Genomic DNA, 24908 nt, shown 5'->3' with positions numbered 1-24908 from the left:
ATGTTGAGTTGTATGAATTCTTTGTATATTCGGATATTAACCCCTTATTGGATATATCACTTGCAAATATCTTCTCCCATTCAGTAGGCTTTCGTTTTGTTCATAGTTTCCTTGCTATACAAAAGCTTTTTAGTTTGATGTAGTCCCATTTGTTTATTTTTGCTTTTGTTTCCCTTGACTGAGGAGACATATCCAAAAAATATCGTTAAGACTGATGACATAGAGCGTACTGCCTATGTTTTCTTTTAGGATTTTATGGTTTCACATTTTACATTTAAGTCTTTAGTCATTTAAAATTTATTTTTGTATACGGTGTGAGAAGGTAATCCAGTTTGATTATTTTGCATGTAACTCTCCAGTTTTCCCAGTACCATATATTGAAGAGGCTGTCTTTTCTCCATTGTATATTCTTGCCTCCTTTGTCACGGACTTTTTTTTAGTGGCAGCCCTAGAGTTTGCAATATACATTCACAACGAATCCAAGTCCACTTTCAAATAATACTATACAACTTAACAGGTAGTGTGAATGCCTGTAATAACCAAAGAATCCTAATTCTTTCCTCCTGTCCCTTGTTTCATTGCTATCATCCATTTCATTTATATATAAGCATACATAAGCATATATATAAGTATACATAAGCATACATAAGCATTTATATATAAGCATATAGGTACATGAGATATGCATATAAGTATATATAATCAAATACATTGTTGCTGTTAGTATTTTGAACAAACTGTTATCTGTTAGATCAATTAAGAATATGAAAAATAAGTTTTCATTTTACCTTTACATATTTCATCTTTGATACTTTTTCTTTCTTTATGTAAATCTGAGTTTCTGATGTTTATTATTTTCCTTCTGTCTGAAGAACTTTTAACATCTCTTGCAAGGCAGGTCTAGTGGGAAGATTCCTTCATTTTTTGTTTTTCTGAGAAAGTTTTTATTTCTCTTTTACTTTTGAGGAATAATTTTGCAGGGTATAGAATTCTAGGTTGGTGGCAGTTTTTCTTCTCTAAATACTTAAAAAATTTCACTCTACTTTCTTCTCGCTTGCATGGTTTCTGGGGAGAAGTTGGATGTAATTCTTACCTTTGTCCACCTACTGGAAAAGTGGTTTCTCCCCGCTGGCTTCTTTCAGGATTTTTTTTTTCCCTTGATTTTCTGTAATTTGAAAATGATACACCTAGATGTAGTTTTGGGGGCATTTATCCTGCACAGTGTTCTCTAAGTTTCTTGAATCTGGTGTTTGGTGTTTGACATTAATTTGAGGAAATTCTCAGTCATTATTGCTTCAGATGTTGCTTCTGCTCCTTTCTCTCTTCTCCTTCTGGTATTCCCATTACATGTATGTTAGACCTTTGGTGCTTGAACAGTTCTCGGATGTTCTCTTTTTTTTCTTTTCAGTTGTTTTTGCTTTTTAGTTTTCAAGGATTCTATTGATATATATCTCTTTTCCCAGCCATGTCCAGTTTACTAATAAACCCATCAAATGCATTCTTCATTTCTGTTACAGTGTTCTTTTCTCTTTTTCAAAAGCATTTCTTTTTGGTTCTTAGGACTTCCATCTCTCTGCTTACACTTCCCATCTGTTCTTGCATGCTGTCTACTTCATCCATTAAAGCCCTTAGCTGATTAGTCATAGTTGTTTTAAATACCTGGCCTGATAATTCCAGTATCAGTGCCATATCTTGTTTTGATGCTTGCTCTGTCTCTTCAAATTGTGTTTTTGCCTTCTGGACTTCTTTTTTGATAGTCCAGCATGATGTACTTGGTAAGAGGAACTACTGTAAATAGGCCTTTAGTAATGCCGTGGTGCTGTGTGGTGGCAGGGGAAGCATTCTATATTCCTGTGATTAGGTCTCAAGTCTTTTAGTGAGCCTGTGCCTCTGGACTGTTGACTTCATAAGAGTTTCTCAAATTTTTTTTCTCCCCCATTAAGTGGTACAGAATGGCTAGGGCCAGCTGGATTGGTTATTGCACTTCCCCAGGTGGGTTAGGTTCTGATAATACCCCAGCGGGTTAGGCTCTGGTTAACTAGTTTCCTCCAGTGCAGGCCTTGTTAAGAACAAAATACTCCAAGGTATTTCATAATGGTTCCTTTTCCCCTGCTCTGCCGTGAGCAGGAGGGGATTTTTCTCCAGTATTTACTGTGGGAATTCGTTCAGGCTCCTGGAGCTGAATCTCACAATATCGGAGGGGGTCCCCCTTATGACTTAATTTCCCTAGAGTTTTTAACTCTCAGGCTTGTCCACACTGAGCATCCAGCATTTTGTCAATCACATTTCAAGTTTTCCTACCTGGGCACTGGTTCCCTCAGCACTTTCCATTCATGAATGTCTGGCCTGCTAAACTGAGACTTCCTGTGTTTGCCTGTCTCTCCAATATTGAGGGCAGTGGTTTGTTTTGTGACCTCCCTCCTCTCTTATGGATCCCAGAAGAACTGGTGATTTTTTAGTCTTTCAGCTGTTTACTTCTCGTTAGTATGGAGTGACTTCCAAGCTTCTTAAATGCTGTTAGGACTTTGCTAAATTCATGTTTGTTAAGTAGAGCCCCTGGCCTCAGTTCAAAAAGACCAGAAGAGAAATTGGAATAAAGAAATTACTCACAGGTCCTGGAGGAAGTACATGACATGCTTCAAGGGTTCCACAGTGGGATGTGGGAGGTCAAGGCAAGGTGTAGGCAGAGAACTGCAGTACCTGGGCAACATGCCTTTATTAGGGCCTGTGGGTGGAGTGCTTTGGGGTTCCCAGGCTAAGGCCAGATTGGTCAGTTCAAACCAAAACAGCGGAGTTTTGGTAAGTTCCTCTGGGGTATTATCTAAGGGAAGGCGAGGGAGACAGTTGATCACGAAGGCCATTGGGGAAGTCATATCAGGAACTTAGCATTTACTTGTGATTCTGCAGGCTGTTTTCTAGAGCATGTTCTTGCATGAGGTGCTAGTATCTATTTAAGGCCCCCACAGGCCACTTGGCCAGACAAAATAGATGCTGAGGTAGCAATACCATGGAGTAGGTTAGCTAAACTCCAGCACATGCAGAACTGGAAATGGGCCCCTAAATATATTTTTAATATGTTTATTTCAAGTAATCTTGAACACCTGTGCTTCTAGAATAATTTTAATGTAATAGGCCAGACAATACTTACTTACTGAAGGTTTCCATATGCTATTAAATTTATAAACCTAAATTTATGATAATTAAGGGCTAGGAACTTATTATGAAGTACAAATTAAGACTTTCTGTATCAAATATGCCCTAAATCAATGAACTATATTGAAGCATCATTGTAAAAGATTCCTATGTACCAGAACACTAAGATAATTAATGAATTTTTCTCTGCAAATTCCTAGAAGTAACAGCCATTGGAGAAGGACATGGATTGTACAAATACTGATTTTATCAGGGCTTTGGCAATAGGTTCCATAAATTTTAGATGTTTGTTGTTTGTTTTGTTCTAATGTGAACACTTAATTGGAAACAATAATAATATATACATTAGGTGCAGCTTTTTATTAAATCAAGTAGAGAATAATTTATAACCTAGAGTTATGAATTTACCCTAGTGGTTGTGTTTTGAATTTATTCAAGTTTTTTTGGATTCTGCCTTTTCTTTCCCCTGTCCTCCCCAACCATTGCGTCACCTGTAAAGTCAGAGTGTCTTACTCTTTTAAAGGGGGAAATTAATTAATTGTGTCAGAAATCTTGATTTACCATAACACTTGTATATTTTTGGTACCCCTTCTTTGCACAGACTTCTACGGGAAGCCACTGCCTCCCCTGGCTGTGCGACAGAGACCTAACAGTGATTCTCACGACGTCATATCATAACCAGCTCATGTGGACGCGCTCTGTTAAGGTCGGCAAGATGAGCTGGAGGACCTTCTTTCTCACAGGAGAAAAACCCTGAACATCGATGACTGGGACAAGACAACCGTAGCAGTATCAGTGAGCCAAAGACCTGACTGTTTTGATAATTACTTACCCATGGTCTACATGGTTCAAAGAAAAAAAAGAAGCAAAATGACCAGCAAATGGGACAAGCATTTGGACCAAGTTAGCAAAAATTACTGTTGACTCTGATTTATACATCCCCACTCATGGGCATACTCCTGAAGGAAAAGCTGTTCAGAAAAAGAGCCAATGGACTCTGTACACTTTCTTTACTATTTGTTTAATAGTCTTTATTTCTGTATCTTAAACATTTGTAAGATATATGTGCATGGAAAGGGAATTCTTAGGAATTTATAACCTAAATTTTTAACTTTTTATATTTTTCTAAAACTTTGGTTTAAGAATTTTAATTACTAAGATATTGACTGTGCACTTTTCTATAGATGCTTTGTTTAAATTGTGTCTGGAAAATGGAGTTGATTTACTTGACAGACATGAGCTATACAAACAGGATATATTTATATGGTTTGAGGTATGTTTTATAATAGTACTGTTCTTGAAATATACATCCTAATTTTACCTTATTTTAAGATATCTTTTTAAAATCGATTCTCAGATTTTTATTTTACCAAATTATGTTATTTGAAAGCACTAATTAATTAATTGAATTTTTGTTGTTGTTTGTTTTCTTTGGTGATGTTCCCAATAAATGAGAGACACTTGCAATACCTTTTGACTTAAATGCTTTTTAAATTAATAAAAATGTTTTCTGAGATATTATTAAAAGTCCCAATAAACACCTCATTCAAAGACTAGATTTTTCAGAGATCAGGGTGCTCCTTCTCACTCCCTTGTTCTATCAGAAGCTTCAGTGACTCTTTTAGGTTATTCTAATTCTTTTTTGCCTTGAAATTAAAGGCAAAAAGACCGGAAAAGCTACTGTAGTCCAGAGACTTTATTTTATAACCGGGAAATACTTGGGTACTAAAGAAATAAGAATGAAATGGTGGTTTAAATTACATTAATAAAGAAATAATTCCAAAATAATTACTTAATTTAAAATAATGGTACTTCTCTTGCACTGAAGAACGGCATCTATAGAATTCTTTCCTCATCTGGCAGTTAGACAAACTTTTAGATATATATTTTGAATAATAGATTCAAATGTTTAATTAAAAGTATCCATTTACATCAAGGTGAAAATAACCCAGCAGTCCCCAACCTTTTTGGCACCAGGGACCATCCCCCCCACACACCGTCTGTGGAAGACAATTATTCCACGGGCAGTGGTGGGGGGATGGTTCAGGAGGTAATGTGAGTGATGGGGAGCGATGGGGAGCGGCAGATGGAGCTTCGCTTGCTCGCCTGCCCCTCACCTCCTGCTCTGTGGCCCGGTTCCTAACAGGCCAAGGACTGGTACCGGTCTGCAGCCCGGGGGTTGGGGACCCCTGCCGTAAACAGTAATCACCTTGTTAAAATTGGTCAGTTTGGCAACTTGTACTGATAGCAGACTTATACTGGTATCTGACAATAACATGATTAAGTATGTCTAAGTTTAATACGATTATTTACTTTTAAAATGTTCCTTTAGAGCATCACATTTTATTCACATTTTTTAACTCATTGAACGCGTTTATTAATCAGGTCACTTACTACTGTAGTCAACATCATATGCAGTTTTTTGGAGTTTTGTACATGGGAACTACTTAGCACACTGAGTAGAAAAAGCATTCTATTTCAGATACAAAATTCATAACAACCTAAATTTGATACGTGACCGAAGTGTAAGGAAAAGCAACACAAGAAGACAGAATGTAAATTTTGAATTGGATTTTAGAGAAAAAACTTGTTTGTATATCTTTTTTGGTTCCTTTTTGTAAAATTTACATTTATTCATTTTCTAAAACCTAAACTAACACTTTTGCCATTTTTAATATTCATCTAGTTTGGGAATAGATATAAATCTTTAAAATTTTTGTTTCCTACCAGTGATTACTGTAGTGTACAATAATTACTGAGTCCATTTAATAAAAATAAATAAAAATCATTTTCAAGATTTTGAAGTTAAATATATGATAAAATGGAATAAATGTTTTATATCTCTCTCAAAAATTAATTTGTATTCTTAAAGCATTCTAAAAATATTTTTAAAGTTTTGTAAATCCAGGTGGCTTTGAACAAGTAAATGCCTATTTTGTTATATGCTGCATTTTTACTCTTAATCATTATGAATTATGACATTTTCACACAATAAAAATAATTTCATCAGTATGCTGTTTTGCTTTTCATTTGAGAAACTTAAATGGTTTCTTTTGGTAACAAAATAAAGAATTTAAAAAAATATGATTGTTGACATTTTAAATCGATAGATTAAAATGATAAATTTTTTGTTACTTTACATGAAAAACTTTTTTCTCTGCATGCATTTTTATATATGTGGGAAAGAACATTGTCATTTTAAAGGCAGTTAAACATACATCATATCACCTTATGTTTCTAGATGACTTGATGTCTGTCTCTTGTTAAGGTAAAGCTACTAACCAAAAGATAGTTTCACTTTTTTGAAAGATAATTCTCTATACTTTTATGTGTAAAATGCATATATAACATATATACAATTTTGTATGTAGTTGATTTAAGTACAAAACTATTTTTAGAAGCAACACTAGAAAGAAATGTTGCAAAATGCTAATAGTGAATTTTTTAGTTATTGGTCGAGTGTTTTCCTCAATTTTTCAAACTAGTTTTTTGTAATTTGTCTACTTTTATAATGGAGGAAGCAAATTCATAATTTTGTAAAAATTAAGTGCCATGTTTTCTGCAAGTTTAAAATGAAATGCTCTTGGGCTTCCCTGGTGGCGCAGTGGTTGAGAATCTGCCTGCCAATGCAGGGGACACGGGTTCGAGCCCTGGTCTGGGAAGATCCCACATGCCGCGGAGCAACTAGGCCCGTGAGCCACAACTACTGAGCCTGCGCCTCTGGAGCCTGTGCTCTGCAGCAAGAGAGGCCGCGATAGTGAGGCCCGCGCACCGCGATGAAGAGTGGCCCCCGCTTGCCACAAATAGAGGAAGCCCTTGCACAGAAAGGAAGACCCAACACAGCAATAAATAAATAAATAAATACATACATACATACATACATACATACATAATGAAATGCTCTTTTAAGTGTCAAATGATGGAATAGAATTCACCTAATTTGTAAAACTTTCTGTGAATAGTCGAGAGACATTCAACAATTGAATATGCCATTATATTTGAGGCTGATCTCTTACTAAGTGTTCTTTTACTATGGCAATATTTTATTTTATTTGAAACTTGGTTCTATCTGCTACACTTTTTATGTTAGTTTCTCTCATTCCACACTAAAGAAATACGATGCTTCCAGATGGCAAAACTTATCAAAAGTGAAACTGCCTATACAAATAAAGCTGTAGGTTATACATTTTGTTATCCTTGGCTTTACTATTTAAGTTTTTCTCTAACTGAAGTATACTTTGCAATTGAGATTCTGCTAATACTGACCTTCTAATTTATCAAGAAATACATTCTAGTGGATCCAAAAAATAAATTCATATATTTCAAACCTTACATTAAAGAATGGTGTAAATTATCAAAATAGCAATAATCCATTGTCTTTGTGGAAACAATAATAGAAGTCTATTTTTTTGAGAAAAAATAGTAAATCAGAAATGAATTTCCTTTAATGAAGGGGATCAGTTTATATTAAAGGGAAAATATGAAGAAAATCATCTGCCAGTTTAGAGCATGAGTTGTAAATTCCTTTCGTGTGCTGATGAGGAAACAATTTATGTTCTGGGTAAACGAACCAGTGGTCTCCAAATTTTATACATCTTCTTCAGTAAGCATTTTTAGTATACATTAAATATAAAGTTACTGTATTAGTTTGCTAGGGTTGTCATAACAAAAAAGTACCACAGACTGGGTGGCTTAAACAACAGAAATTTATTTTCTCATAGTTCTGAAGCCTGAGTCCAAGATTAAGGTGTTGGCAACCTTGTCTGAAACCTCTCTCCTTGGCTTACAGATGGCTGCTGCTAGTGTCCAATTTGTGCCCAAATTTCCTCTTTATAAGGACACCAGTCAGATTGGATTAGGACCCACCCTAAAGGGCTCCTTTTAACTTAGTCACCTCTGAAAAGGCCCCATTTCCACATGCAGTCACATTCTGAGGTACTGGGATGGGAGAGTGGGTGGGGGAGGGGGGAGTTAGGGCTTCAACATGAATTTTGAGGGGAAAAGTCTCAGCCCTTAACAATTATATACATGTTCTCCTGTGTTTTGCATATACTCCCCTAAATTTTTTTTAAAGATTAGAAAAAATTAAATAAAAATACAAGTTATTATATTCACTTCCCAGTCCCAGTGGATTGTCTGCTGGAGTTTGTACACACCACTTTGGAGGACTATGATTAAAAAAATGAGAGCCTCAGCTAACTAGCTACTCACCTAAAGTGAAGTTCAAGATTGCCTATAACTATGCTTTGTTCTCTTGCTTTGATAGTAGGTTTCTCTAGTGTCTTTTTCTGCTATTCAATTTAAGGAGCTTACACTCTCTTGATGTCAGGTTGTTTTACTACAAATCCTGTCTTTACCTTCTTGATGCATAAACCTGAACGTGAAGGGCTTTGAGAGATGTTTTATATAAATATGAAAATTCATAAAGTTTATTCTGAAACACTTCTTATATCAAATGACTTCACAATAAAATTGCTTAGGTATGTAAAAATTATTTTCCTGCATAGCAGTAAGTCCTTATATTCTTAAGCTGCCTCAGTCTTTAAAAATAATAATAATAATAACAATAATAATTTTAAAACCGTAGTACAACTTCTGGTATTTTTGTCAGCTTAATTTCTTGTCTCATGTCTGCAAAAACAAGTCTGCCTCTAGCCATTTCTATTCTTTTTTTTTTAATATTACATAGTATTTATTTATTTATTTTTATTAATTTTTTTTGGAGTATGGTTGCTTTACACTGTTGTGTTAGCTTCCACTGCACAGCAAAATGAGTCCGCCGTACACATACAGATATCCCCTCCCTTTTGGACTTCTCTCCCATTTGGGTTACCACAGTGCATTAGGTAGAGTTCCCTGTGCTATAAAGTATGTTCCAATCAGTTGTCTATTTTATACATAGTGTCAATAAATTATATGTGTCAATCCCAATCTCCCAATTCCTCCCTCCCCACTCCTTTCCCCCTTGGTATCCATACATTTGTTCTCTACGTCTATGTCTCTATTTTTGCTTTGCAAATAAGATCGTCTATACCAACGGTCCCCAAACTTTTTGGCACCAGGGACCGGTTTCATGGAAGACAATTTTTCCACGGCTTGCCCACTGCTCACCTCCTGCTGTGCGGCCTGATTCCTAACAGGCTGAGGACCGGTACCCGTCCGTGGCCCGGGGGTTGGGTACCCCTGATCTATACCATTTTTCTAGATTCCACATATATGCGTTATTATACGATATTTGCTTTTCTCTTTCTGACTTACTTCACTCTGAATGACACTCTCTAGGTCCATCCACGTCTCTACAAATGACCCAATTTCGTTCCTTTTTATGGCTGAGTAATATTCCATTGTATATATGTACCACATCTTCTATAGCTATTCCTCTGTTGATGGATATTTAGGTTGCTTCCATGTCCTGGCTATTGTAAATAGTGCTGCTATGAATATTGGGGTGCAAGTGTTTATTTGAATTACGGTTTTCCCTGGGTATATGCCCAGTAGTGAGGTTACTGGGTCATATGGTAATTCTACTTTTAGTTTTTTAAGGAACCTCCATACTGTTCTCCATAGTGGCTGTATCAATTTACGTTCCCACCAACAGTGTAGGAGGGTTCCCTTTTCTCCACACCCTCTCCAGCATTTGTTTGTAGATTTTTTGATGATGGCCATTCTGACCAGTGTGAGGTGATACCTCATTGTAGCTTTGATTTGCATTTCTCTAATAATTAGTGATGTTGAGCAGCTTTTCATGTGCCTTTTGGCCCTCTGTATGTCTTCTTTGGAGAAATGTCTATTTAGGTTTCTGCCCATTTTTTGATTGGGTTGTTTGTTTTTTTGATATTGAGCTATATGAGCTGCTTGTAAAGCAGTTCCTTAAAACTCAGTGTGGAACTTTGTTTATTCTTCAGTACTTATTTGGTGTTGGTTAGGGGAAATCCATTAATATTCTCATGATACATTGATATTGATTTTAGATAGATTAGCAGGTGAAATGAGAAAGATCAAACTAAAGAAAAAAGGGAGAAAGGAACAGAAGTAGCTCCCCTCTGTGGGAAGAAACTTGCAAGCAATGGAATCACTTACAAACTCAAACAACTGATCGCATAAAAATTTAAAATATTTTCACATTTAAAAAAAATTTATTTACTTTATTTATTTATTTTTGGCTGCGTTGGGTCTTTGTTGCTGTGCGTGGGCTTTCTCTAGTTGCAGCGAGCGGTGGCTACTCTTCGTTGAGGTGCGCAGGCTTCTCATTACGGTGGCTTCTCATTGCGGAGCACAGGCTCTAGGCGCTCATGCTTCAGTAATTGTGGCACTCAGGCTTCAGTAGTTGTGGCTCGTGGGCTCTAGAGTGCAGGCTCAGTAGTTGTGGTGCATGGGCTTAGTTGCTCTGCAGCATGTGGGATCTTCCCGGACCAGGGCTCGAACCCATGTCCCCTGCATTGGCAGGTGGATTCTTAACCAGTGTGCCACCAGGGAAGCCCTATTTTCACATTTAAAATCAAATGATTGTAAGAAAAATTGGCAAAGTAGTTGAAAATGTGATATGGTTAACATCTCAAATATAAATATAAATAGCACTAAGACAGCTCTAGATAAGTGGATATGAGCAGGTAATTTACAACAGAAATAAAATAACTAATAAGATTTGAAAACCTACCCAGACTAAGGACATAATTAAAAATTATAAGATTATCAGACATGCAAAGATTCATGAGCAAAAATGTCTATCAATAATAGGATAGCTAGTAAGTATGTTAACCTCCATACCTTCAAATACTATGCAACTTCTAGAAATTATGTACTGTATATGAAGAATTTTTAATAAAAGAAATTGCTTATAAAAACAGAGGATACATTATACATAGTCTTATCAAACTTGAAAATGAATGCATAAAATTAGAGAAACACACCAAAATGTTAATAGTGATTATCTCTAGTGGCATTATGCATGATTTTCATTCTCATAGGCTTAAAAAATTTTTTTTCTTCAATGAGCATTAGTTTATTTAAAATTCAGAAAACAGAAATGTGCTAAAGAAGTCACAAAACAATATAATAGAACAAATATGACTGCTTTCCAAGCATAACATATCCCCTTTCCCTAATAGAAAAATAGTAAATATGATTTCTACTACCTCCTTTAAAGTTTTTTATATGTCTACATTGCAAATATAGTACCACATTGATTCACTAAATGCAGCAATCTAATGAGTACAGAAAAAAATAAAGTATATAAAATCTCTGAGGCTAAAAGGTAGACTAATGACTTTTCCTTAAACTTTCAACAAAGTAGTGCATTGAATCATCTCACTCCTTAGTACTATATTTTCTTTTGCACCAAATCTAAATTCATTTTTAGATTATTGGGTAACCTGTTTAAATAAATAAATATATTAAGCTTCAAATCACATTTGGGGTAATGAAATTTATCTTTTTACATGGTCCTAAGATTTGCACCTATATTATACACTATACTGATATATGGAGCATCAAAGGTCTCAAAATGATGATGGTCATTAAATATTAGGGACTACTTTCCTGAGAACCAGTAACACTTCCCCTAGTAAAGGTGGGTGAGGAGGGTCATTTTTTAGGGTATAGGGTGTAAGGTCATTTTAGTCGTCAGGCATTTGGTATCAGAACTTGATGATAATCACGAAGATCAAGATAGTGAAAATAATACACAGTAGCAGCTAACATTTGGGCATTTACTATTCCCTAGTCTCTATGCTAGACGCTTTACCTGTGTATTTCAATCAATTTAATCCTTTAACCCTCCCCATTAAAAGAGAGATATTATCCCAATGGGCCATCTCTAGGAAATGCGTGACAATTTCTTTTTCATCATATCCGTTCTTTTATCTTGAGTCCTGAATATCTGGGATAACGGGGGGTCTTCGGATTTGGTAGATTAACAGAAACCAGCTTCGCCTCTGAGAACATCTTAAAACAACGATCATACAACGTACCTAATAGTGACAAACACTTCCATCCTTTCACTGAGCCTCAAGCACACACCAGTGAGAGACTGTTCAGCGTGAGGCGCGACTTTTTTAAGACAGGCTGCCCAAGGCTCCGCCCACGGGCCCCAGCCACGCCCCCGGAGTAGGTAGGCACCGCCTCCTTCAGCCACCAGCAGAAGTTAACTTTGCGCTTGCCTCTCGCGGCACCTAGGGTTTTAGGCGAGATTTCGATAACTCAGGCAAAGCAGAATCTCGCGAGAAGTTGAACCGGAAAAGTGAGGGATGGGAGAGAATTCTGGCGAAACTCGGAAGACGGGGTGAGCTTTTGGTTCCCCGCAAGCTTGAGATGCCCGGTGGTCTTGACTTCTTGTTTGACCTCTCCTGACGGAATGATGTTGACCCGGGTGAGGGCTGGGATCCAGCCGGGTGCCTGTGACTGAACCAGAAACTTTATCGACCGACGACGTGGCGAGGGAGGGGGCTGGGATGTGGGAATTTGGAGATCTCTGGGTTTCTCTGGCTTCAGTCCAAAGCTCTAGAATAATGCCGAGTGTTTTGACGCTTGTTCGTGAGCGTTCTTTGTCGTTTTCTCCCAAGACTCACATCCGCCTCAAATAACCTGTCTGCAGTCCCGCCTGCAGACTTTAATATCCACTCCTTTCAGCTTTGAGCACAATGCAAGCTCTTGGAGGGCTGAGACTCTCTTTGTCACTGTACTGTCCTGGGAGCTTAAAGGATATCTGTTACATAGGTAAACTTTTCTTGGATTAGTAAATGAAATAGAACTGAAAGGACGTTTCCACAGGAAACTAGAGTGACTTTTCTTCTAAATACATTTTATTTTGGAATAATTTTACATTTCCTAAAAAGTTGCGAAGATAATAAAGACTTCCTCTGCCCATTTCACCCAGTTCCCCTAATGTTAACATCTAGAGTGGCTTATTTAAATTAATTTTGTTCCTTTGACACACATTCCTGTGTTAACACCGCAATTCTGCCTTACCCTTTGCTTTACATTTGAGCAATAATCATTTGGAGAAACCTTTTTTTCGTAAGTAAATAATACAATTTTGTTATGTGTGAGGTACAGCTCCTGTTGTAAGAACTAGTAATTATCAGGGGAAAAAAAGTGTTATCTTAAGAAAAAAGACTGTACTGATAATGTTGAAGTTAAGTAAATTGGTAACATCAGAGTGTGTCAGCAGCCTTTTCTTATCATCATAGCTGAAAGCAAAATCAGAGAGGAAGGTTGCAAAACAGATTTGCGAAGTTGTATTGGATCATTTTGAAAAGGAATATTCCAGAGAACTTGGAGATGCCTGGCATACAGTAAGGTTAGTATAATTCATCTCTTGATGCTTTATGATAGAACAAGAAATAAACCCATCTGGGGGAGGGGTGCTGTGAAGATAAAAGATAAAGGAATCTAAACCTGGTTTCCATTTCCTGCTGAGGCTTCAGAAGGGAGAAGGAGGAGGAAATAGATTGGCTCATAGGAAAATGGAAAGGGTAGAAAGAAAACTTTGTAGTGATAATTTTGTTATAAGCAAAAATTGTTATGCCCTTGCCTTAAGAAATTGCTTTGATCTTTGAAACAGGACTGCCCACCAGTTTGACAAAATTAATTATACTGTAACAGAAAAATCTGAAAGAAAAATTTTGAGGGTATTTGACTAGTTTCTGAAATTCAGGAGATAATGCAACAAGTCTTTAAAGCCAACACTACTTTATCTTAGCTGAAGTCACTCTATTTGGTAATCATGTTTCTTCCCCATATCTATAGCTGGCTGTGTTTTGAACACACATGCCTGTGCCCACACACACACACACACACACAAATTATTTAAATGTATTATAGAAAACAGAAATGAGAAATATTTAATGCCTAGATGTGAGAGAAGTTCGATTTGTATGTTTAGTGAGTTTTGTGTTTGGTCAGTATGTTGCTCTATGGGTTCTTTACATTGAGTGCCTGATACAGTATACCATACACTGTGAAATACAAAGAGCAAGGCAGTCCCCAGGACCAGTTTTCAGACAGTCTGTTCATGGAGGAGGAGGCGCATGATTAAAACTATATAAACTGCTAATTCCATAAATATCCCAATAGAAATAGGCGGGAGTACCTAGTCTTATCTAACAAAGCCTGACGGTGCCAGCAGAGACCTGAGGAGAAGCCAGGTCTTGGTGATTTAATGAAGTATGAAGTGGTTCTGAAATAATTTTAGACAAATTAAACTGTTTTAGAAACTTGTAAATACTGTAACGTGAAAATGTAGTTTATAGTTGTAGTTTTATTTCAAAACTAGATTTTTAAATGGGTGTCTTCTATCACAGAGAAGAAAGAGGAGTGAATAGTGAAGCGTGTAATTAATTCATGAGGTTTTCAGTATGCACAGTTACTCACATACAGTAGCCAAATAACCAAACACCTATGGCATGCTTATTATGTGCCAGGTAATACTGACTTTTTTTGACGCTTAGAACAAACCTCTGAAGTTTGTTTCCCACTTTTCACCTGAGGGAACTGCACAGACTTTAAGTAATTTGCCCAAGTTCTCTCAGCTAGTAAGTGGCAGAACTGGGATTTGTGCCCAGGCTCTCTGGTTCATGAACTCCCACAGCTAACTCCTATTCTATATGCCTCTCATACCTGGGATGTAATTAGGCGTAAATGGATGATCTAAAAAAAAAAAGAAAAATTTCAAGAGGTGTATTGTCTTCAGACTTTATCTGGCTGCTCAGACCTGTAATGAGTTATTTTTCTATTTACTGTGCTCAGACAGATTTATAAATTATTATTTGACCCTAACCAAAATGAGCAGTCCATTTAATTAGCCATGCCTTCTGCTTCATCTACCTTTTTGTTGGGTTTTCATGGTAATTTAAGTTTTGCATAAACATGTGCTAAATTTGCCATAGGCAAAAAAAAGGCTTTCTCAGCTTAGAAAGTAGTCTGAGCATGGAGGATGGCATGGAGAAATAAGAACAGAAATACTTTTGTTTTTTAACTATTTATTTGCAAGACGTAATATTGTGCTTGCAGAGTCTATGTACTTCCAGGGAAAGGTGAGTGCATTTTTGTGCTATCTAGAAAGTTAATAATTTACTCAGTATTTTTAGTTTTCTGTAGTAGTGGGGTAGGTTTAGTGTTTATTTTAATTTTATCGTTTTGTAAAAACCCTTCTTGCCCTCACATTCTTAGCAGCCCTTTGAAGTTGAGAGTTTACCCGGATTCAATTTTTGCCCTACTTGTTACCTACATGTTCTCCTTAAGGTGAGCCCATTCATGGCATGACTCTAAACTTCCCTCAGTGTGCTGTCATCTCAAGTGATGCAGCCCTTGACAAGCTTAAGTGTTTTCTGATAACTTAGTTTCGTACCAGGCAAACTCAAAAGCATATTATTATTTTCCCGTACCAAACCTATGTTGCCATTTGCTGCTTGCATATTCTATCTCATTTGAAGGCATCACTATCAATTCAGTTTCCTTTTTCCTCCTCCACACTTCCACTGCCTTTTAGTGAAGAATGAACCTTATTCAGAGATAGGTCTGACATTTGCTCTCAGCTCCTTGGAGGTGATCTCTAAGCCCTTGGAATGCTCTGCCTAAGAGTCTTTGTTTACCTGGGGGCTTGGGCAACGTGGGGAAGTGTAACAACGTGATGTGAGGTGGGGGCTCTGGGCCACCGTATCAGCTAAGGCTCCTGCCTCCAACCTCCGGAGGGGCTGGAGACTGAAGGTCAGCTGAGTGGGTAGTCAGTCATGTTTGTGTGACTGAGCCCCAGTAAAATCTAGACACCAAGACTCCCTGGTTGGCAGTACTCCTGTGCATATTGTCACACATCGTTACGGGGAAAGGTTATCCTTGTCCATGATTCCACTGAGGAGGACAGCTGGAAGCGTCATGCTTTGAACTGTCCTACACTCTGCATCCTGCATCTCTTACCTTGCCTGACTTTAACTGTAATAAGCTGTAACCATAACCATGAGTGTAACAGTGAGTTATAGCTTATAATATAGCTAATAAAATAGCTTTTAGCTAATAATCAACCTGAGAGTAGTCTTGGGGAACCCGAACTTAATAGTGTAATAGTAAGGGTGTCTTGGGGTCTCCCTAACTCTGTACTACCACCACACACCACTGCCCTGCCTCTATCAAAATCTAAATGCCCACCAAGTGCTTTTGCTTTTACTTGAGAAGTTTCTTAATTTGGATCTCCTTTTTATCATCACTGTTACTATTTAGTTAGGCCTTCATTGTTTCCTTACCTGACATATTGCAACAACCCTTTTCCATAGTCTCTCCCCTTTAATATTTGTTTGTTTGCTTAGTTTAGCATCCACTTTTATGGCACTATATGCCAGACAACGTTCTAATCACTTTACAGATGATAACATAATCCTGTACAACCCTTCGAGGTAGTTATTATTATTTCCATTTTATAGATAGGAAAGCTGAGGCATGCAGAGGTTAAGTAACTTGCCCAGTGATACGCAGCTCACATTTGGAAAAGCCCTGGGAGTTTGTCTTACCCACGCTGTCATGCTGCTTCTCAATGCTGCCTTATTCCAGCATGTCACTCCTGGGATACTAGCCTCCTTTGCTCCCCCACAGTCTGCAGTATTACGTTTGGACTAAATGTCTTATCATGACTAGACAGGCTCCGTCATCTTTTCGGGACTGAGTATGCTGTTCCCTCTGCCAGGAATGATGCCCTCCTTTTCCCCTCTGTACGGTGGTTAAAGTGGGGGTTCAGATCCCGCCTGTGCATCTTGTAGCTAGTGACCTAGGAGAGTTCTTTAACATGTCTGCGCCTCACTACCCTTGTCTGTAAAGTGGGAAAAATAGTATCTATTTCATATAATTATTTGGAAAGAGAAAATGAATTTACATATAAAAACAAAGTGTTTAGAATATTGTTTGACGTATAGTAAGCCCTCAGTACATGTGAGAATTATTTATTTATTTTTTTTAAAAAATTATTTATTTATTTATTTATTTATGGCTGTGTTGGGTCTTCGTTTCTGTGCAAGGGCTTTCTCTAGTTGTGGCAAGTGGGGGCCACTCTTCATCACGGTGCGCGGGCCTCTCACTATCGCGGCCTCTCTTGTTGTGGAGCACAGGCTCCAGATGCGCAGGCTCAGTAATTGTGGCTCACGGGCCTAGTTGCTCCGGGGCATGTGGGATCTTCCCGGACCAGAGCTCGAACCCGTGTCCCCTGCATTGGCAGGCAGATTCTCAACCACTGTGCCACCAGGGAAGCCCGTGAGAATTATTTTTATTACTATTACTGTTATTCTTCATCAAGCTGTCCCATACGCGCTTGGCAAAATTAGTTCTGCCCTTTGTGTTTCCACTGCATTTTGATGATACAGCTGTTTTAATTCTTTCAAAGTTGTATTGTCATAATTTACTGACTTGTCTCTTCCCTGACAAGGGAGGGCCTTGAAGAACCAGTATCTTAAGACTTGTGCAAGTGGTCTACGTATGTATTCACAACTTAGGCAGTGTTTATATACCAGGCATTGTGCTAAGCATTGGGAATACAAAGATGGATTATATATAGTCTGCCCTCAAATATATATGAGGGGAGGAGTAATTGGAAATCTTTATGAACTTTGGAAATTTGTGTGCACTTTGTGGAAGGCAAGAAAAAAAGCCATAGTTAAGTCTGGCCTGTCTGTAAATAAATATATATATATATTTAACATTCTCCTCATTAACCCAGAGGTCACATAGTTCACATATAGCAGTAAAAATTATTATATAACCAGATTGCATTACCAGAATCTGTGAAGGGGTGGGTGGGGGTGGAGTGGGCTGGTTGAGGAAGACAGAAATGAACTAGCATCTAGATTTTATTTTGACCCTTATTTGGCTTTACACACATTTTCAGCCTTGATCTGTGCACACCCTGTGTAGTAGTAACTTTTAGCTCCTTTTAGACTCAGAGATTAGAAAAATTTCCAGGTGTCTCAGTTTATGGCCAGTCCAAGCCTGTGACTTGAAAGTCTGTGCCTTTTCCTCTACCAAGTGTGCTGCTTGCTGTGAAGGGTCTGGAGTCCCAGTCTTGGGAGTGTATGCACGTGTCTCCTGATACAAGGGACTCCTTGTGTGCAGTATTTTCAGCCTTTTGTTGTCTCCACCAAACACAAACCTTCACTCAGGACTCCCAATCTGAGGTACTGTGGCTAACAAATATGGACATAGATTGCCCTTCCGTGAGAAACAAGGAGGAAACAATGTCAAGAAAGAGTAGCAGGCAGTCAGCTCATTATTAGACTCTGAAGAATAGAAATAAAATGGCATGAAAACATACCTTGATGCATTTCCATGAGTTGATTTATTCTTGATTTCTAAACCAGACTTTTAAAATGATTGAATGAGCGCCCTCTAGTGGGTAATAATAGCAATAAAACAAAAGGGATTTCTGTATTTTAACCATGAACGTTTAGTGGGTTCTGTAATCTATGCATTTATACAGAACTAAGCAGTTGTGCTTAGTGATGTGTAGATAAGATAATATTTTATCCTCATCATTAGATAGGAAGGTACAATGGAGAATAGAATAGTAAGAGAAAAGAAAATCACACAAAAGTTGAAAATCATGTTATCATATAACAAACATTGTCCAAATAATATATTATGCAATTTTCAAGGGATATGTGAGCACAGGCAAGTTATAGCAATCAACTTCCAGATCCTCGGCTTTCATGTATGCTTTTTCAGGAGATTACTCTGCTCCCCTGTTGCCTAAGAGGGGTACTTATTCCCCTTTCCCAACCTGCCCTTCTACACTGTCTTTGTCCCACTTTACAAGAAGGGCCACACTTTCACCATCCTGGCTCTTCCACACTGCATTCCTCCAGGGTGTCAAAACTCCCCCTGCCAGAGACTATTGGACTGTAATTGTAAATGACAAAGGACTACCAAATTCTTTGACAGGTCAGATGGTCTCCAAGTTTTGCTTTCAGCGTAAGTAAAGGACCTCCAATTGAGCTGTCAGCCAACAGATTATTTAAAATATTTTTGAAGATATGTCATTTAGTGATTTGAGATCATAACTCAGAAAGAATTTTAACAAAACGGAGACATCGTTTTAACAAAATATATTTAATTCTCACCTACTTATTTAAGTGAAGGTTTTTGTCACTCCTTCTAAAAACTCAAAATAGGAATTGATGTTGAACCCTGATCGTTATAGCACTAGGTAATATTCATTGCTGGATGTAGGAGGGAGAAAAAGCTCATTTCATTAAGAGATTCATTTCCTATGAATTTTTCCTTTTTATGTTTAAACAATTATCAAATTATTTATAGATTATCAAATCTATAAGTTATTTTGATCAATTTTGTACTAGTCATTTTATTGATGACTAATCCAGAAGTTACCATAAAACACTTAGAGCTTTAAGGCTACAGTGAAAACAAATTTAGTATATACACTTGTGTGTGTGTGTGTGTGTGTGTGTGTGTGTGTGAGAGAGAGAGAGAAATACGATAAGGTAATAAAGATTAAAAGCACAAAAATGTATTAGGATAAAGTTATATGGGGAAATAAAATGTAAATAAAAGGGAAAGGAACAGTGCAAAATTTCCACCTGTTCAAGAAGAGTCAGTCCATGAATCTTTAAATGGACAATGCTGGGTTTCAAAATCACTCTGGTATTTAGGTTCCACTGGATAGATTTTAAAAAGTAGTATAATTTGTATTTTAAAATGTCAATTTTTACAGTATGCTGGAAATTACATCCTTAAACATATGGTGAAGATTTTGATGTCAACTTAAAATGTTCCAGAGGGTACATAGTTTTTTTCAAAATGCTATCAGTGGAAGTACTAGCAAAATATTTGCAGGTCACTGATCTTCTAGGTCCCCATTCTGCTGACTGCTGGTGTGCTTGCACTTCTGGCCTTGGAGCTTATTAAGTGACGCAACTTCAGACTCCTCCTCATGAATCTTGAGAGGAGACCTGGAGTGTGGCGCCTGGCCAGTGTCTTCTTGAGTCTTCTAATATGTGCTCCCTCCACTGTCTGCTGCATCCATCAGAGCTTTTGAAGTGAGTAGCCACCAGCATCAGGGCATCATCCCACCAGTGCAAGCGCTGGAGGGTGTGTCTGTATGTTGGGGGAAGACGAGGTTACTGGCAGGTGGGTGCTGAGACCCACATTAATACACAGCTTTGCTTTCTCAGGGCTGGGAAGTACCAGCCCGAGCAGCCTTAGCAGTCACTTCGTTGAATGGATCCTGTTGCAGCTGGTTCCCAAGGGCTGCGTATGTCAAGCTTCAGGGAGAACGGGGCCACTGGCACTAGGTGAGGGTTGGAGTAGAAATTCTCTTCTCTTTCCTGTCATATACCACTTGTGCTACAGTACCAGGGCCTCACACTCCTATTAGGCTCTAAAGCCAGCGGATTTTGAATCAGGGACTTCTCTTTAAACAGTGATGTGACCTTGGGTAAGTTGCCAAATCTCTGAAAGCCTCAGTTAGCTTGACCTCTAAAATGAGCATAATAGCTGCCCCTCACGGTTGTTGTGATGGTGAAATGAGGTAAGCATGCAAAAAGCACATAGTAAGCATGTGATCAGTAATTTTTATTATTATTGATATTATCAGGGTGAGATGGAGTGGGTGGATTGGGTGGTAGGTAGAGAGGCTTCCCTGGGGAGATAAAGCCTAAACTGCCCCGTGAATAGCGAGTAGGAGAGGTAAGTCAGGCTGAAGGGGGTGAGAGAGGAAAAGTCATTCCAAGCAGAGGGAGCAGTTTATGCCGAGACTGTTAAAGGCTAACGAAAACTTGCTCCAGGAAATTCAGGTAGTTCAGTAGGCTGGGTGTAGGTTAAGAGGGATCAGAAAATTTATTTGTTCTGAGCAAGAGCTTATTTTATCTAGTTGTTGAAGAATGAGATAGGATAATTTCTGAAGATTCCTGCCTCACTCTGCCATAAGTACATGTTTTTAAATCTAATGAGGCTCTCCCCCCTAGAGTCTTTCAATGACTTCTCATTTATAAGAATTTTAAATTTATAAGGTAATATTTTAAAACTTTATCATCTTATACTTGACCCATATAATCTTCTGCCACATTAGACTACTTTTAATTCCCCAAATGCACTGTCCGTCATACCTTTGTGCCTGTACACGTGCTATGGCCGCTATGGCCTTTGCCCTGGAATTTGTATTTTCATTTCCTCCTGTGGCTAATTCCTCCTCATCCTTCAAGATTTAACATATTGGATAATGTACAAGAATCAGTAGTGTTCCTAAACTAACAATCCTTTTATACAGTAAGGTTAAGTAAAATATGCAAGATTAATAATCTTTACTAAGGGATCTGAAAGAAAATGTGAATAAATGGAGAAACATATTGTGGTGAAAGTTGGAAAGAGTGAATACAATAAAATGTTAATTCTTCCCAAATTTAGTGCATTTAACATAATCCTAGTCAAAGTTATTATCTATCTATTTATCTATACAAATATTTTATAAAATATTTTTAATTGACCAATTGATTCTCATGTTCACCTGAAACAATAAACATTCTAAGATAGCTTTGGAAATTGTGAAGAAAAAAAGAAAAAAGGATGGAGATTTGCCCTGCCAGATATTAACCAATTGAAAGTGTATAAAGCCAATTGAAAGTGTCTAGCCCTTTGTTAGCTAAGGGATGGACACATGATTTAAAGCTAAGCCACTTTAGTCTGTATTAATAAAATTATGTTTCTGAGCATTATTTCCCTGTTACTACATGACTCAAAACTCTGGATAGATATTCATCCAGTTTGGAGGGTAAGATTAGGATGGACTGACATAAGGTTTACAACCGTGGCGTTCATAGATTTCCTTTTAGGGTCCAGTGTAATGCATTGGTTCCCAAAGTGTGGTCCTGGGGATCAGCGCATCAGTATCACCCGAGAACTTGCTAGAAATGCAAATTCTCAGGCTCTACCTCAGACCTACAGAAAGCCCCGGGTGGGGCCTAGCAGTCTCTTACAGGCACTTGATGCACGCTAAAGTTTGTGAAGCATGTTTTTAAAGAGATTGTCATCCTCCGGTATAGCTGAAACACTGGGCTTCTGTGATGCACCATCATAGTAAGAGGCAGTGAAAAGAGAAAGCAATTTCACATGTTAGCCTCAACTGAAATTCACATGGCACACGTCCAGAGTCGCAGGTGTTAACATTTCAATCCAGCCATTCCTCACATAGGCCACACCAGGGTGAGTAGCAGCTGGAATTTACTTAATTGACCGTGGTTAATGAGGCTCCCAAATAACTCAGCTAGAAAGGTCAGCTCGTAAATAAATATTTCCTGCTGTATCATTTGTCAGTTGATGTGAGCTTGTGATTGTCAACAGATCTAACTGTTGGACCAAGTGAAAAATTAGGAAGGTAAATCTGTTGGAGAGGTGGGGGCAGGGAAAGCCTGCACCATCAATCCATGAGTGATTTTTTTTTTTTTCATGAGTGATTTTTAAACCATCCTTGGTTTTGTATCATCTGAGCCACTGATTGCCTCATTAACTCTGTTACTGTAGTGTTCACTGTAGTTAGCTTTCCATACTTTTATCTTCATCACAGGAAAACTTGAACACTCATTCCTTTAAACACCCTTTAATGATAGTACTTTTCCCTTCAGTATTAATAGACTCAGGTTTTAGTTTTCTCTCTAAGAAAAACGCTTCCTTGCGCAAAAAGAGTGATAGACTGAAATCTATTGTGATGGATTTTGAGGTATGTTAAAGACAGGCCATGTTTTTTTTGGCAAGATAATCTGCAGGGAGGGACTAGACTGAGGCAAGTGAGGCATTCCTCTTTAGTGCAGAGCCCCTAAAACTTGGTAACCAAGGTAAATACTATTTTAATGACCAAAACTGATACAAAAGAAGAAAACCCACGATGAACAAAATATCAAAGTTTTAAATATAGACAGGAACATAACAGTACTGGGTTGAGCAATATGGGAGCCTGAGGCAAAAGAAAAAGTCTGTAATACTACTCCTGGCTCTGAAAATCACAGGTAAGTAAAGTGTAAAACTAGGACCACATTCCCTCACTTAGTAATATAAGATTGTATTGCTGTGTATAATATTAATATCCCTCCGTTTTTCTTTTTCTCTCTAGGGATATACTAACATCTCCATCATGTTGGCAATATGCTGTGCTTCTTAACCGATTCAATTATCCTTTTGAACTGGAAAAGGATTTACATTTGAAGGGCTATCACTCACTCTTTCAAGGATCTTTACCCTACTATCCTAAATCAATGAAATGTTACCTTAGCAGAACTCCACACAGAATGCCTTCAGAAAGACACCGAATTGGAAACCTAAAAAAATACTATCTCCTGAATGCTGCCTCTCTTCTCCCAGTACTGGCTCTGGAATTGAGGGATGGGGAAAAGGTTCTGGATCTGTGTGCTGGCCCTGGAGGCAAATCGATAGCTCTGCTACAGTGTGCTTATCCAGGTAATGTACTTTTCTTTTCATAACTGACAACTTTTAAATATCCACATGTTACAAAATACTTTTAAAGTATGTGGGGAGAAATGTAAGATTGAGTTTGCAGACTTTGAAAGCCTAAAATCCAGGATAGTGTGGAAAAGAATGGAAATATTAGCTGAGGAAATAGTGTAAATAACATTTTTTTTCCAGCTACTTAATTGGCAGGTAACTGGGAACAAAACTACAACATTTTGTGAACACAAATCTATCAGATAATGTCATTAGCTGATAAGCTAATGACAAAGATTTTTAAAATTTTATTGTTACTTTTACATTTGAGAGTCTTGTATTGATATCCTTGTCATACTTCTTTTTTTTTTTTTTTTTAAATAAATTTATTTATTTATTTATTTTTGGCTGTGTTGGGTCTTCGTTTCTGTGTGAGGGCTTTCTCTAGTTGCGGCGAGCGGGGGCCACTCTTCATCGCGGTGCGCGGGCCTCTCACTGTCACGGCCTCTCCTGTTGCGGAGCACAGGCTCCAGACGCACAGGCTCAGTAGTTGTGGCTCACGGGCCTAGTTGCTCTGTGGCATGTGGGATCTTCCCAGACCAGGGCTCGAACCCGTGTCCCTTGTATTGGCAGGCACGTTCTCAACCACTGCGCCACCAGGGAAACCCCTCCTTGTCATACTTCTGTGCAACAAAAACATATACATTTAAAACAATATACATTTAAAATCAATTTTTGTATCATTGGACCATAAGGTTCTAAGAGAGTTCTGTCCAATAGAAATATAACATGAAGTACATATATAATTGAACGTTTTTGAGCAATCTCATTAAAAATAGAAACTAGTGAAATTAATTTTAATAATACATTGTAACCCAATTAAGTCCACAATATTATTTGAACATGTAATCAAAATAAAAATTATTAATGAGATATTTTGCATTCTCATTTTCTTACAAAGTCTTCGATATTGGTGTGCATTTTACACTTATAGCACATTTCAGTTTGGACTAGCCACGTTTTAAGTGCTCCTAGCCTCATGTGGCAAGTGGATGTAGTATTGGACAGTGCAATTCTAAAGATTTTAAAAGTTCTTCTGAAATGACTTATCATTACTATTATTAGTAGTACAAAAATGATGAAATGTATGTAATATACATTTTTATATATATATTTGTTAAAAGTAATGCATTCATTATATTTTTTTAATGAGACGATGGGACGTTTAAACTATTACTTTAGGTTTCCCTGAATGAAAATTACTTATGGTTAGATAAGACAGGGCTCAGCATCAATTCTGTCTGGTTTTTGTTTGATGGTTTTGTTTTTATAAG

The 24908-nt window shown here is 37.6% G+C and overlaps 2 protein-coding genes across 4 annotated transcripts in view; both read left to right on the top strand.

The window, feature by feature from the left end:
* Positions 1–5814, top strand: part of ARL13B (ADP ribosylation factor like GTPase 13B) — an 81603-nt gene extending 75789 nt beyond the window's left edge. For all 3 annotated transcript variants that reach the window (XM_036850858.1, XM_036850860.1, XM_036850859.1), the window contains one exon: positions 3755–5814. In XM_036850858.1, the coding sequence (XP_036706753.1) occupies positions 3755–3831 (77 nt within the window). In that variant the 3' untranslated portion in view covers positions 3832–5814. The remainder of the gene's footprint in view (positions 1–3754) is intronic.
* A 6577-nt stretch (positions 5815–12391) lies between these two features.
* Positions 12392–24908, top strand: part of NSUN3 (NOP2/Sun RNA methyltransferase 3) — a 58784-nt gene continuing 46267 nt past the window's right edge. Inside the window, 3 exon segments of the mRNA XM_036851834.1 lie at positions 12392–12520; positions 13341–13450; positions 23246–23589. Coding sequence (XP_036707729.1) covers positions 12506–12520; positions 13341–13450; positions 23246–23589 — 469 coding nt within the window. The 5' untranslated portion in view covers positions 12392–12505.

Source organism: Balaenoptera musculus, chromosome 4 (genome assembly GCF_009873245.2).
Source record: "Balaenoptera musculus isolate JJ_BM4_2016_0621 chromosome 4, mBalMus1.pri.v3, whole genome shotgun sequence".
Lineage (NCBI taxonomy): Eukaryota > Metazoa > Chordata > Mammalia > Artiodactyla > Balaenopteridae > Balaenoptera > Balaenoptera musculus.
The sequence above is the reverse complement of the archived record's forward strand: the minus strand, read 5'-3'. Positions and strand labels throughout refer to the sequence as shown.